This window comes from Cyclopterus lumpus, chromosome 17, assembly GCF_009769545.1.
Source record: "Cyclopterus lumpus isolate fCycLum1 chromosome 17, fCycLum1.pri, whole genome shotgun sequence".
NCBI classification, from domain to species: Eukaryota; Metazoa; Chordata; class Actinopteri; order Perciformes; family Cyclopteridae; genus Cyclopterus; species Cyclopterus lumpus.
Window position 1 is genome coordinate 19,988,690 of NC_046982.1, and position 15,734 is coordinate 20,004,423.

At 45.5% G+C, this 15,734-nt stretch overlaps 1 protein-coding gene across 1 annotated transcript in view; it reads left to right on the top strand.

Annotated features, from left to right (window-relative positions):
* agap3 (ArfGAP with GTPase domain, ankyrin repeat and PH domain 3) overlaps nt 1-15,734 on the top strand; it is a 67,209-nt gene that overhangs the window by 9,431 nt on the left and 42,044 nt on the right. Inside the window, 8 exon segments of the mRNA XM_034555612.1 lie at nt 2,000-2,087; nt 4,524-4,609; nt 6,891-7,032; nt 7,366-7,500; nt 9,333-9,460; nt 9,643-9,723; nt 9,726-9,800; nt 15,133-15,216. Of these exon segments, the coding sequence (XP_034411503.1) occupies nt 2,000-2,087; nt 4,524-4,609; nt 6,891-7,032; nt 7,366-7,500; nt 9,333-9,460; nt 9,643-9,723; nt 9,726-9,800; nt 15,133-15,216 (819 nt within the window).

The window sequence follows — 15,734 nt, forward strand, 5'->3', positions numbered from 1 at the left end:
ACAATTATCCATCAGCAATCTTATTGTCTCACAATATTGTTACGATGTTGATATCGAGGTATTTTGACAAAGAAATTGTGATTTTTTTTTAACTGTTGAACAACCCTTTATTTATTTTGTACCATCCGTGGGGAAACTAGTTTATTTTAATACACCTGCACAAACCGCCGTCGAGGTCAAAGGGTCATTCCTGAACTTTTGAAACGGCAGCTCAACCGCGAGGAACTCCTCACACACACATGAGGAACTCCTCTCACACACACACACACACACACACACACACGAGGAACTCCTCTCACACACATGAGGAACTCCTCTCACACACATGAGGAACTCCTCTCACACACACAAGGAACTCCTCACACACACACGAGGAACTCCTCACACACACACGAGGAACTCCTCACACACACACGAGGAACTCCTCACACACACACGAGGAACTCCTCACACACACATGAGGAACTCCTCACACACACACGAGGAACTCCTCTCACACACACGAGGAACTCCTCACACACACATGAGGAACTCCTCTCACACACACGAGGAACTCCTCACACACACAAGGAACTCCTCACACACACACGAGGAACTCCTCTCACGAGGAACTCCTCACACACACACGAGGAACTCCTCACACACACACGAGGAACTCCTCACACACACACAAGGAACTCCTCACAAACACACGAGGAACTCCTCACACACACAATGAGGAACTCCTCACAAACACACAAGGAACTCCTCACACACACAAGAGGAACTCCTCACACACACACGAGGAACTCCTCACAAACACATGAGGAACTCCTCACACACACACGAGGAACTCCTCACACACACACGAGGAACTCCTCACACACACACGAGGAACTCCTCACACACACACGAGGAACTCCTCACACACACACGAGGAACTCCTCACACACACACGAGGAACTCCTCACACACACACGAGGAACTCCTCACAAACACACGAGGAACTCCTAACACACACAATGAGGAACTCCTCACACACACACGAGGAACTCCTCACACACACAAGGAACTCCTCACACACACACGAGGAACTCCTCTCACGAGGAACTCCTCACACACACACGAGGAACTCCTCACACACACACGAGGAACTCCTCACACACACACAAGGAACTCCTCACACACACACGAGGAACTCCTCACACACACACAAGGAACTCCTCACACACACACAAGGAACTCCTCACAAACACACGAGGAACTCCTCACACACACAATGAGGAACTCCTCACACACACACAAGGAACTCCTCACACACACAAGAGGAACTCCTCACACACACACGAGGAACTCCTCACACACACAAGAGGAACTCCTCACACACACACAAGGAACTCCTCACACACACACGAGGAACTCCTCACACACACACAAGGAACTCCTCACACACACACGAGGAACTCCTCACAAACACACGAGGAACTCCTCACACACACAATGAGGAACTCCTCACACACACACAAGGAACTCCTCACACACACAAGAGGAACTCCTCACACACACACGAGGAACTCCTCACACACACAAGAGGAACTCCTCACACACACACAAGGAACTCCTCACAAACACATGAGGAATTCCTCACACACACACCGAGGAACTCCTCACACACACACGAGGAACTCCTCACAAACACATGAGGAACTCCTCACACACACCGAGGAACTCCTCACACACACACACACACACACGAGGAACTAGGAACTGCACACACACACGAGGAACTCCTCACACACACACGAGGAACTCCTCACACAGCTGTTAACAACATTTCTGCAGCGTTTAACAACATGCCTCACTCGGCCGGGTAGAGTCTCCGAGACCCTTATTTTTATTTGTTGTATTGGTCAGGTCACCACTAACCCTTCAAGTCCACACATGCTTCTGGTTCATACCTGCCGTGTTATGCCCGTCAGCGATAATCACCGGATTTTTCTTTTCTCTCGGCCTTTTGCAGGGCATTGTGGGAAATCTGTCCAGCGGGAAGTCTGCTTTGGTCCACCGGTACCTGACGGGCACATATGTGCAGGAGGAGTCTCCTGAAGGTAAGAGCCCTGCTGTCGGAGGTGCAGGTCACGGAGGGGGGGTGATTGTCCACGTGTCGGATACTAAAAAAAAAACAAAGCGCGCATATTCAGATTTAACGCAGCTGCTTTTTCACGGCCTAATTTACGTCGCATTACGTCATATACAACACGTTGGCCGCTGACAAGGGGAACACCTTATCGTCGCCCCGTGTGTCAGCCTCTCGTAAAAATTCAGAGAAAGCCCGGTTATTTAAAAAATGATGACGCACACACACACACACACGCTGATGTCTTCTGAAAATCGTTTTTGATTAATGAAATCACACAGAAACCTGCCAGCTGGTAAATTAGTTTGCTTTTTGTTTCACACGGGAAGAAAGTCGAGCAGGTTGCCGCTGATTGCTCCGCAATGATTACATTAGGATGGCTGCATTAGGATATTTACATGATGCTCCCTTGTTAGTGTCAAACGCATAACAGGTTCAGTAAATTAGGGCCGTGAAAAGGAATCATTGTTACTCAAAAACTAAACCCCATCCTTTTTTTTTCTTTTTCTGGGAGTGCACATTAACCCGTTCACTTCCTGGATGTGGAGAATGGGTCAGTTTCGCAGTTTAGTTGAGGAAGGTCTGTTTTCAGAATTCTCCTCATTAACTCACTGAGATTAAAAAGATTAAATCAAAAAATATTCCTCAGTTTATCAACAGAATCATAATGAGAACGCCCCCTTCTGGCCTGAGAGGTAAGTCCTCCTCTCAACTGATGATCTTTGAGGGGTCTGCAGTGTTTCATTTTTTTTTGTGTGTGTAATTATAGGGAGGATGAGACGTGAAGTGCATAATTAGTTTCTGGCATTTTGCTGCACTAAGGGAGAAAGAAAAAAATCCTCGTGGCTTAATTAGTCCTCGAGAAATCAATGGTGGAAAAAAATGCAGGAGAGGAAAGAAAAAGAAAAACGGGGACAAGCGTTGCTGCTTGTAATCAAGGGAGCGCGTCGACTCGGATGTGTCAGCGCATTGCTGCGAGTTGCTATGATACAAACTACCCGCCCCATAATTAGCAACTCCTCAAGCTCCCCTTTTTTTTTACATTTAAAAAAAATAAGAATATTTTTTAACGCTGGTTCGGGCGACGGCTGTTCCCTTCAGTTGTTTTCTCTTCCTGGTGTGTTTTTTTTTTTATTGTCGTCTCGATATCTGGAGAGACCGAGAAAAAAAAAGAAAGTACCGGGCTGCGTTGCCGTGGCAACACCGGATGGAGCTCTCCGTTGGATTGTGGCTCCGTGTCAAGGCCCGAGCCGCCGTCGTAAGCCGAGTTATGCTCGCTGCGTGTTAACCGCTCGCCTCTCTCTCTCTCTTTATGTAAGATGGAGCCTCGTTCGAAAATGACATCGCTTCGCACCACGACGAGGTGGTGGAAGAGGTACGGGGCGGGCTCGCAATTATTACTCTCGTGTGCTGGCACAGGCCTCTCGTTGTTGTTGTTGTATTGGCTCAGGCTCTAAATAAAGACAGCGGTGTCCCCGGGGTGATTACGTTCCGTTTGCACCAGAGACATGCTTGTCATTCGCAGATACGGAGACTTTCCGTAATCTGTTCCTGGCGTACGCCTCCAGGCTCCGTGATTCTGATGAATCTTTGGTTTGCTGTGCCGTTCTGATCCAGTCTGTGTAATTAGATCTTCCTCATCTCTCTCTCCCCTCCCCTCCTTTTTTTTTTTTTTTTTGTTAAACGGGATTCAGAGAAACACAGAGACATAGTTTCTCCAAAGCTCTGTGACTTGAGTTTGGCTGGCGGTACGTGGGAGAATCCCTTATTTGCCAAGCGGGCTAGAGTGGACTACACCGGGTGGAAGAGCAGGCTGGAGAGGATATATGTATCGCTCACTGAGACGGGGAATAAACTCCTGCCTGTTAAAAACATGACGGGGCTCCTCCCGTGATGTAAGACCCTCGTGGTCCTCCTCGATGCGCTGGTTGCACAGCGTGAACTCCGGGCCCTCTTATTATATAAGAATATCTCTGCTTAACGGGCCTGCGTATGAAACTCCCAGACTAAGTGTAACAGGTGCACCCCCTCCCTCTTGTCAAAATTGCCTTCAGCACATTTATTTCGTATATTCATAAAGAGGCACCGTGGGGGGGGGGCGTCAGCCTCACGACGTTCCCTCATTTGAATGTGTGTGTTGTTTTTTTTTTATCCTCCGCAGGATCGCGGACCATTCAAATGATATGCAAAAAAAACCTGCATAGTCTTTTCTTTTTATCTGCCGAGTGAAGAAGAGGAGCGACATAGTCGAGGCCTCCTGTGGACGGCCGTGACCCCCCCACGTTATATATATATATATATATATATATATATATATATATATATATATATATATATATATATATATGAATCGTCTCTGGGAAAACAACAATAACAACATAATTGATAAAAAATGTCTCTTCCTCAGGTGGACGGTTCAAGAAGGAAATCGTGGTGGACGGACAGAGCTACCTGCTTCTGATCAGAGATGAAGGAGGGCCTCCAGAACTGCAGGTAAGAGGAAGATGTGTCAGGACGGGGTGCAAACTACGGTCTAGTCCACTAATCGGTGGTTTGGGTTCTTACTCGATGCTTTTTAAATGACTTATTTTCCTCTGAAAGGTGTTTTTGTTTGACTTGAGGATGTCTTTGGGTCGAGCTCTGCGAAGCTGTCGTGCAGGCAGGAAGTGTTTTTAGAGGCGGGCCATTACTTCTCTGCAGGAGTGTTTGGAGCAGCGGGGCGGCACAACGGATCAATGAGCACGCCGAGCCAAAAATAACGTCGGCGGTGGCAAAGCAGCATCTACTGTATGATTATGTGCAATATGGAGAGTAACGGAGCTGCTGTGTCATCCGGAGTGGGCTGCACCGAGTCTCCATAAGAGACCATGTCATGCTTTCACAATGGAAATGAAATAGCTTCCTGCTAAACATGGCGTGATGTCAAGTTGGGTTTTTTACCTCCCATTCACAGGTCTTACAGGACGTTTACGTTTTAATTCTACTTCATCCAAGTCTGGCTTTTTAACAGTCAAAGGATGCATTCATACCATTTGCTTTGGTGTCTGTTTTTGGACAAATTTGTATTTATGCAAATGCATGCTTCAAATTTAGCACAATGGATCATATTGTATTTTTCTTTGTGTTTAATCACATGTTTTCGCATCTTAAGTCTTAATCTGTACGTAACGCGCAACTAAAGCCGTCTAAAAAGATGGCCATGAGTTAAAAGTGTGCAACATTTGACTCTCGCGGCCTTCGGCGGCGTCGTGTCCAGATGCAGCCGACCAAAAACACACACACACACACACACACACACACACACACACACACACACAGCTGCAGCAGCTTCCTGTCGAAGCGTAGCGGAGCATTAAGGGGCTTAAGAGCCAGATATCTCCCTCAGGAGCTGGACGGAGAGGAGGTTGGACTTCACGTTGTGTCTGGTGGTCAGAAACACGACTCCAAATGAATGCTAATGTCGCTCCACGTCTGCTGGAAGTGTAAACAGGCGGCGATCGGCTTACACACTCACTCCCGTCCACTCAGGAGATGACGCTGTGGCGTCGGTGTGCTTCTCAGCAGTACTTACAGCACCGTACTGAAGCACAGCACAAAACACGAGGATTAGAATGTATCGAGGGCCTTTTTTTTGGGGGGGAATATCGCTCCTTGGAGTTTCACGTCCTAAATACAAAGTATTGTGTAACTTCCGTTGCTTTGTCGACTCCCGTCTCATTGTGATGCGTTGACCGTGCGTCAAAGCTCCGGTTTGTTGCGCTCTCTGTGAGATCAGGGAATGTAAATTAGTTTGGTTTGGTTTGTCAGCTGCCTGTGTAATTAGGGGCATCATTGAAAAGGCCTCCCATTATGTGCACGCTCACAGGAGGCTTGATTTGCCATTTACCATTCTTTTTCTTGTGGGGGGGGGGGGGGCTCTGAGTGAGGTGTGCAAACCTTGGATGGAGAAGAGGGCCAAATGAACGATGACGATTGATTTCCTCTCTGCTCGTAAACTACACTGAGATCGTTTGACATGACGCAGATACAAACTCACCACAGCGGATGAGGAACGCCGCGGTGGTGTTTAATCATTGGCTTTCACATCACCTGGTGACTGACGCCCCCCCCCCTCCCCCCCTCTGCGTCTGGTCCCGTGGCTGCTGCGACGCTGCCCCCTTGTGTCTGTGTGGGTGAACTTCAGGCAAAAGGCCTGCGACACACACACACACACAGCAGTGAAAAGCGTCTTAACGGGGGCCAACAAATTGTATTCGTAAAAATGAATTTAACCACATTTGTGTCTCAACAGTTTTCCCTACAAAAAAAGAAAAAAGTTTAAATACCTTGACGTGAATTCTTAAATGTACATCTATTCCTTTTAGGATCTATGAACATGCATATTGTATATTTCAAAAGTTTAGCTACGACACAAGAAATGTACCTTTCTTTTAAAGGTCTCTCTCTCTCTCTCTCTCTCTCTCTCTCTCTCTCTCTCTCTGTTGCTTTCAAGTGTGCACATCACCCTTGTTGCCTAATAGATCACGATTGGCCTCCAAACCACTTGTGATGTCTAGTAGTACTAGTCGTAGTCATAGTACTAGTCGTAGTACTAGTCGTAGTCGTAGTACTAGTGTGCACGAGACTTAAACTCAGGTTTAAGGTGAGCACAGAGAAACTTCACCTCTTTTTTATAAGCAGATTCCGTTTGTTTTTTACAAGTTCTCGTGCAATAATTCGTCCCCCTTAGTTTTCACCGTGCTCTCCTCCTCCTCCTCCTCCTCCTCCTCCTCAGTTCGCCGCCTGGGTGGACGCGGTGGTCTTCGTCTTCAGCCTGGAGGACGAGATCAGCTTCCAGACGGTCTACAATTACTTCTTGCGTCTCTCCAGCTACAGGAACACGGCGGAGGTCCCCATGGTCCTCGTTGGAACACAAGGTGGGTTTTTACATTTGATCATTATCAACAAATCCCATAAAAGATCAGAAGCAAAAAACCAACAAGGAATTGATCGTGATAGACAATTAGTAGTAGTTCTTTTTTTTTAATCAATCCGGAAATACTTGCATGCGCATCAAATGTGTATTAATCCGCAGCTGAAAATAGTCCCCTGTGAATGCACCATTTCCACCTCTTTTAGTCCCCTGTAAACGACAGTGCCCAAGTGTATATTTCTGTATTTCTCTTCTGGTCAAAATGAATTGACTTCAATAGCATCCTTTGCCTCGTCGTTGTAGTAAAGTGGTATTCGCTCACCCTCCTTCTCTTAAGACGCCATCAGCGCTGCCAACCCCAGAGTGATCGACGACTCGCGGGCCAGAAAGCTGTCGAACGACCTGAAGCGCTGCACGTACTACGAGACCTGCTCCACTTACGGCCTGAACGTGGAGAGAGTCTTCCAGGACGGTGAGAGGGGCGTGGGGGGGGGCCCAAAGGAAACATGGACATGGGTTAGACAGGAAGTGGAAGGTGTAGCTTACTGGGCATTTGCCCCCGCCCCCCCCCCCCCCCTTTACTGGGCATTTGAGCTATACTCTAGACATCTAGAGATGGAAAAATGACCAATTTATGGGAAGTAAACGATGTGACGCAGGATGTTTTCACCTTGTTCCCATTTCACAAGAAAGTGGTCAAATTAGCAGTCGGTTACAACACATTAGATCAACTTCCATAATTCTCGACATTTTTTCTTCGTCACGCTGTGAAACGTGAATAGAATTTGCTTTAAAGTTCACTCTTATTACATGGTTTAGTTTGGTTTTTCCACTGCACTTAATTGAGAAGGACCCCATGCTGTTGAGAATATATATATATATATATGCACGTACACATTGATATCCTCTATGCTGTGTGGTCAGCAGCTGTGATTAGCAGTGTACTTTATGAACATGGAGAGGAACGTCTTAATTAATAACGCAGCAGGCGTTTTAATTTATTAAAAAAACGAGCTCACGTCGGGGACGATCGGATTGCACACAAAGCGTGGAGCCGGCAGCTAAAAAGAACGCTTAACATCCAGTCGTGTACGACTGGGTGAAATGCCCTCTTTATGTCTCCTTAAATATATCTGCGTTTCTCCCTAAAATCCAACCCAAAAAAAAAACCTCTGGCACGTTATCCCGCGCAGCGCGCAGGCGCGAGCGTGTGTGTGGTGTGTGTGTGTGCGTGTGTGTGCGTGTGTGTGCGTGCACGGTAAATCCGGCAGTTCGGATGCTGACAATAGTCCCATTTGGCCGAGATCCCTCTGGAATGACGCCCAATAACAAAATTGCAAGCATCATTTTTGGATGATTACTTGTTTCTGGGAAATAGAGGTGTTTTTTTGGGGGTTTTTTCTCTCTAAATGTCGCATCCCCAGGAGCGCGAGAGGCCCTATTTTTTAGAAATGTTGCTTGTTACCTGACTTTTTGATTTTAATATGCGGCCAGGCGTCGTGTTTTATGAAGAAGTGCGAGAGCTGCACGAGAGTGTCGGGGAGGAGGGGGGGGGGGGGGGGGGGGGGGGGGGGGGGGGGGGGGGGTGGTCGGGGGCCGGGACGCACCGACGTCAGTGTAGCAACAAACACGCCATCGGAGGCTGATCAATAATGAGGTTTCAGTCGGTCATCGTATACAGACTTTTATTAAAGAACATTTCTCAAACCAAAAAACACCTGAAGCCTCTCGTGATGCAAGCGAAACACTGTTTTTATATGAAGATGCATAACCTGATTTAATCACCTTTATGTTCCAGGCTCCTAACGAAATATTAAAGGGCCAGTTCATCTGTATCTGTAGCTTCTTAACCTTTTGCAATTATAACAAAAAAAAATGACTACAAATATATTTATCTGCATAGCTATTTACTAAAATTAGATGATCATGCTGTCTTCTATTACATATGCATAAAGACTCAATCTAAAATCTGTGTTTACTGTTGTTGTTGTTGTTTGTACCGATTAGTTGCACAACCGCCTGTTTTATTGTGGCCGCACATTCACCAAATTCTTTGTTGTCATGACAAAACAAAAAGTCACGATTGCAAATCTTTTTTTGGAAACCAGAGAGACGTTGCTGCACTTTTAATAAAGATGTATACCCACGACTCACAGATACTCATTTGTTTAATGAATTGCTCATATTCGCTTCTTTTTAGTCTGCGTTGTCGTCCCCAGAAAGGAGCAATGCAACGTGTGAGGAAACCTAAGGGGGTTAATGAGCAACGTGTTGCTGTGTCCTTTGCCACGCTCTCTCCTCCAGTTGCCCAGAAGGTCGTGGCCATGAGGAAAAAGCAGCAGCTCTCCATCGGCCCGTGCAAGTCCCTCCCCAACTCTCCCAGCCACTCGTCAGTGCCCGCCGCATCCATCCCCTCTGTCCACATCAACCAGGTGAGATCCGAACCCTCGACCGCGGCGCGCTGTTTTACTTCCTGACCCGTGTGCCGCGCGGGTTCAACCGTTGGGAGCTTTTACGCTGGGAAAATAAGTAGAAATGTCCCTTCTTCATCTCTCCATCTTTCTCACCTCTCCCTCCTCCCTCGGCTCCTCGTTTAATCCCTCTCGCTCCCCAGGCGGCCAATGGTGGGGGTGCGTTCAGCGACTACTCCTCCTCTGTTCCCTCCACCCCCAGCATCGATCAGCGGGAGATGCGCAATCGAGAACCATCGCCTCCTCCAACACGCCCACGCCCATCCGCAAGCAGTCGAAGCGCCGCTCCAACATTTTCACAGTAAGTATGCGACAGCTGATGCAAAGCAGACACCCACTCACACTACTTAAAAGAAGAGAGAAAAAAGGCGTGTCTGCGGGCGCACACTTTGTCCACCAGAGGGAGGACAGGGCTCGCTCGAAGAAAAAAAAAAAAAAAAAGGTGCATCGCAGGCCCCCCCCCCCCCTCTCTCCTGCCTCCTATGCAGGCGAAGGAAGGAAAGGAAAGGAAACAAAAAAAAAAAAAATTACATTCGATCCCCCGGGAAAAAAAATGCTCCAGAATAAAAGAATAACCCTTCTTTTCAAAGCAAATATCAAAGATAAGCACTGTGGTTCTCATGTCCTTTTTTTTTTTTTTTTCTTCTTCTTTTCTAATTGGATGTAGTGATTGCACATGGATATTACGTTTTCTCATCTCACCCACAACAACAAACCAGGCCCTCTGTCTAAATCTTTGACCTCCCCCCCCTCCCCCCTGCCCCCCCTCCCCCTCTTATTTTTTACTAGATCCTTTCTTTGCAGTGACTTCCCTTTTGGGCAGCAACAAAACCGCCAATGCCCGCCTCTCCTGCCCGACCCGAGCTTAAGCTATAAAAAAAAAAAAAAAAAAAAAAAAAAAAAAAAAAAAGAAAAAGTCCGAGCCAGCCCGATGCCCTCAGTAACGCGCTGCTAGTAACGCATGCCGACGCTAGTGCCACTCCCCAGAGGCTCGCTTACTTCTACTCCGGCCCCCGAATCCGACCACCAGGAATTACCCCCCCCCCCCCCCCCCCCCCCCCCTTCATCACCAGTATCCCGACCACCTTGTCATGCCTGCTCTTTACCCCCGTGTCCTGTCGTATTTGCCTTTTGCTCTACCAATAGCATATGTGTGCACTAACCACGTCTAATTTCCTGAGCTGTCTAAGCTTGTCTTTTACTTGTAGCCTCTGCCCTCTTCTTCTACCCAGCCTGCCCCCCTCCTCCTCCTCCTCCTCCTCCTCCCCTCTCTCTCTCTCTTTCCTCCTACACCAGCCTTCTTCTTTGCCCGCTAAGCCTTTCCTAATCTCACGTAGTCCGCCTCTTTCAAGTTCGGGGGAGGCCCTGCTGAATTTATATATTTATATTTATTTAGTATTTGCCCGAGTCAGCTTTTCCAAGTTTTCCTTTTCTCTTCCTCTAGAACTCTTTAAGAGCTTTTTTACGAGACAGAGATCAGGCTACGTGAGATGATTCCTTTCCTCACTCCTCTCCTTCCCCACCTTCTTAAAAACAACCCTTCTCCTCCACCCGTCCTTCCTGTCCCTCAGCGCTTTTCTTCTGTCTCCTCCCTCCTGCCTCCTCCTTCTTCTTCTAACTAACTCCCTCTCGAACCTCCCCACCTATCTATCCCCCCCCACCCCACCCCACCCCAAAGCTGCTGTGGGAGCCGCAGGCTTTTTTTTTGTGGCCTCCGAGCAGTACAGGCTGTGTGCTAGCTCCCCTTGTTGTCTCCCTTCCCCCCCGCTAGGTAGTGACTAACCATGTCCACCAGAGAAATGAGCCTCTCCCCGTCCGCGTCATGGAGATACCGAAGCACGCCACCTACCCGGTGTGGGTGCCGGAGTGGCAGGCCGAGCGGGAGTTTCAGCTCATGACCTTCTGAGGAGCGGCGAGCCCGAAGGGGGGTGGGAGAGGGGGAGAGGGGGAGTGGGGAGGGAGGAGGAGGAGGAGGAGGAGGAGGAGGGGACGGGAAGGGGAAGGGAAGGGAAGTTAACGGGGCGATGTCGACATTTCTTCAGTGACACTTGAAGAGTGCAGTGGGCTTAAGGAGAGGAAGACTAGCAGTGCCAAACCCCCCCCCCCCCCCCTTTTTTTTTTTTTTTTTTTTTTGTTTTCTTCTTCTTCTTTTTTTTGCCAATACAAGAAACGCCATAAAGAAAGAAAAATATTCCATCGAGGACGTTCCCTTTCCTCGCTGTGTCCGTTTAAAAACAAAAAAAAACATTTAAAAAAACAAAATAAAAATAACATCTGTGTGACAAAGTAAAAAAAAAAACGTCCCGCTGCTCCCTGATAGACGGCGGGCTGCCATTCATGTTTTCTAGCCACACTCTTTCTTGTAAGTAGGTTCACTTTATAGTTCATTTTTTTTGTGGAGTTTCAAGAGAAAGTATACCATGAATGAAAATATGCCTTAATCTCATTAGTGGACTTTAACAGATCAATATCAGACTCACTTAACGTCATTTACATCCAATGTTTTTCTGTTCTAATAATGGATATATAAAAGTAATAATTGTCACATTTGTGGCACACTGGCATTGGGAATCCTTTTCTATGTGCAGTTTAAAAAAATATATATATATATATATATATTACAATATTACTTTTGGGGACAGATTTTTTTATTTTGGCTCAAATTTAATCCGACACCAAAACATCCGATGTGGATTATTATTATTATGAATAAAATCTTAAAGTAGCTGAATCTTTTTCCATAACACTTTGGTTTGAAGTAAATAAATGAACCTCAAAGCTTTAGAACATCTCATCACTCCGTCTTTTCACCATCAATGTCACCGGCCACAAATCATTTCAAACCAGTCTTTGCCATAACTGTCCTCGGCCACTAGGTGTCAGCGCAGTACACATTATTCTTTTCCTAGTGCTTCCATGGTCAATAACTCCGAAAACGATGATTTTCTTTTTTTTTGGGGGGGGGGGATGGGGGGTAATCTGTGGTTTTTCCTGACTTCTTCAGGCTGTCTGTCCCTTTTTGTGTTAAAGCACACCGTTTAAAGAATTTAGATGAATACTACGGCATTTTTTTTAATACTTAATTCTATCCCACATTCATCTTCATATATATATATATATATATATATATATATATATATATATATATATATATATATTCACGTCTGCCATTTCACGTGTCACATTTCACGTTTTTAGTCCCCCTTTTGAGCTTTTTACCGAATCTCCACGTATTAAAAACAAAACGTAAACAAACAAACAAACAAAAAAAACAAAAACAAACACACTGTTTTTTCAATATTTGCAGATTTGTGCTTCTGTTTCCAACCTTTTCTTCAGCATAAAGGGCTTTCCGACTCCTTCCGTATTAGAAGAGCGTGATGGTTTAAAAAAAAAAAAAAAAAGAGAACCCCGCCCCCAAAAAACAAAGAGAGCCCCCCCCCCCACCCCACCCCCACCGCTCCCCTGCTTTGCCAGTCAGGATAGAGAGAAGATAGACTGACAGCGGCTGTACGGCGTTTGGGGTAATGCATCCATAGGACTAGTCGGGGTCCATTTGAGTGTTTTGAGCACACTCAAAATGAGACTGTCGAGTATCACGAAGTGAGACAGACTCTAGAGACTCTTCTGGAAATGCCCCCCCCCCCCCCCAACCCCGCCCCCCTCCACACTACCCACCCCTCCGCCCCCAAACTCCCATTCAGACATCCCATACATACGCTGTACAGTCAAGTCACTCTTGGAACTGTTATCCAACCCCCCCCCCCCCCCCCCCCAAAGGACACAACCTTTTCCTCACATGACATCACACTGCCTTTTGCCATAAATGAGGACTCAAGGACTAGAGGTGCCAAGTTTCTTCTCTTTTTTTTTTCCTTCTTCTTCTTCTTCTTCTTCTTTTTGTTTTTGATTTTCCGACGTTCGTTTTTTTTTTTTTTTTTTTAATTTATTTATTTGATTCCTTCTTTATTTTTCCAGGGAGTATTGAATGGAATTGACAACTGTGGTATAAATGTATTATCATGGAGGTATTTTTGGGGGTTTATTTTATGAAGGCCTTCATAAAAACCAGGGGTTCGGGGGTTGTTGAGGTGTTACAGAGACGGATCATATTGGATGACACTGGGTTGCACCGACTTGTATGAATGTAGTTAAACTTAACATTTGTTTTCCCCTTTTTTCTTTTATTTATTTTGTTGCACATTCAATTGTCTTTTTATTCATTTTATTTATTTTTCAATTTTTTTTCCTCAGTTTTAGGTCTTGGTACAAAGATTATGAACTCTCGCATAATCGCTTTTCTATCATGAACGGATTGACGGAAAAAAAATATAGACTGCTGTATATCTTGTATTGTATTTTATTTATGATGGTACTCTATATATATATATATATATACATATATATATATATGTATTAAAAAAAAAAAAAGTACGTACATATAAGGAGTATATGAAATAATGCCTTTTATTGTTCATCCTATATTTTGTGGGAACTGCAATGTTTGGCTCAATCTGTTGAATATTTTGAAGTGGATTTGTGACTTGCTTTGTATGGTGTCTGTATAGAAGCTAAACAAGTCATCATTCGAAAAAAAAATAAAATGTTGGAAAAACAATATAAACACCCAGAGTTGGTTTACTTGAAGTCAAGACTCGTACCTCTTCTCCATTGGTGACTGGACATCTCTCATGTTCTGAGTGAGACCATACACACTCATGTCTGTCCCCTACCTGTATCACAGCTCTTTGGGGTTTTTTTTTTTTTGGGGTGGGAAGGTTGATTTTTAATTTTTTATTTAAATGATTTATTTCCATGTAAAAGTCATATTAACTTGTCTCATCGCGTTGTTTTTTCTTTCTTCCCCTCCTCCTCCTCCTCCTCCTCCTCCACACAGGCACGACCTGCAACTTGAACTGTTTGTGTGTTTTTAACTTGACATTTTAATTGTTTGTTATTTGAAAATGATTTTCCTGTCCCACCAGGTTTATTTTTTGTTTTTTTCGCAGGTTTCGGATGGAATCTACTTTAAAATTAATGCGTCTCCTGTGAAAATGAAATAACCGTTTTTCTTCTCTCCTTTTTTAACCTGTTTATTATGAACTGTAACGTACTGTCTTCATGCACCGGCTGCTCTCGCAGCAGCTGGTCTGGCAGGTTCCAACTAAAGGACCCTCTCTGGGTCTCTCACCTAGGAAAAGGATCATCCTCCCCCCCCCCCCCCCCCCCCCTCCCCCCTCCCCCCATCCAAAAACAAAAAGGGGGGTTTCAGGGCTGAGTCATGACTCGATGTGTGGTCGTCCTTGGTCTCCTCTGTGTTGAGATGTGTCTTATCGTGTGGTCTTGTTGTTTTTTTTTCAACTTGCACGTCGGTGTTACTGCTGTTTGTTCCGCTGGTCTGCTTGTCTGTTTTTTATTTTATCTTTTCGAGCTTCTTTTTGAGACTTTTATTTATTTGCAATGTCGAATTTCTCCACAAATGCTCCAAACACCCCCACAGTCTCTCTCTCTCTCTCTCTCTCTCTCTCCCTCACACACACACACACACACACACACCCACCTCACACTCCCACTCTGCTTTGCCCGCCAGTTTGACGCTTCAGTTGCTGACTGACTTTCTTGTTTTCTTGCAGTCACGGAAAGCCAGTGAACAAGCAAAGAGCGTTGACAGTAAAACAGACAGCATAGGCAGTGGGCGGGCCATACCTATCAAACAGGTAAGCCGACTTCCTCACCCCTCCCCCTTTACCTTTTCTCATAGATACCTTTTCGGTAAGTGGGATCACCTTTTCGGTGCTATTAGAAGTTGTTTTTCTCTTCATTGTTGATGTGTTTTTAGAGATTGAGTAACCTGTGGATAAGCTCGCCAGTGGGATTTTGGTCATGTGTCGTCGTGACCACTAGATGGCGATATGGTACAGCTTATCAGTGTGGCCGAGAGAGGAGAAGGCTGAGGGGTTTAGAGAGATTATATATTTATCTGTGTAAATCAACACGCCTACCAAATAATATAATTTTTTTTTTTTTTTAAAAAGACACGATGAGCTCATTTCTGACCTCCATAAATTGCAGGTAAATTGTGGTATTGAAGAGTTCTATTGTCGATAATGAAAATAAACTTTTTTTTTGCGTGTTTCCTCATTTGAACGTAACTTAAAATAAAGGTTTGTTTTTGCTGCGTGAACACGAACACAAGCAACGTAAACAAGCATATGGTTTGGGAAGGCTTTTTAAA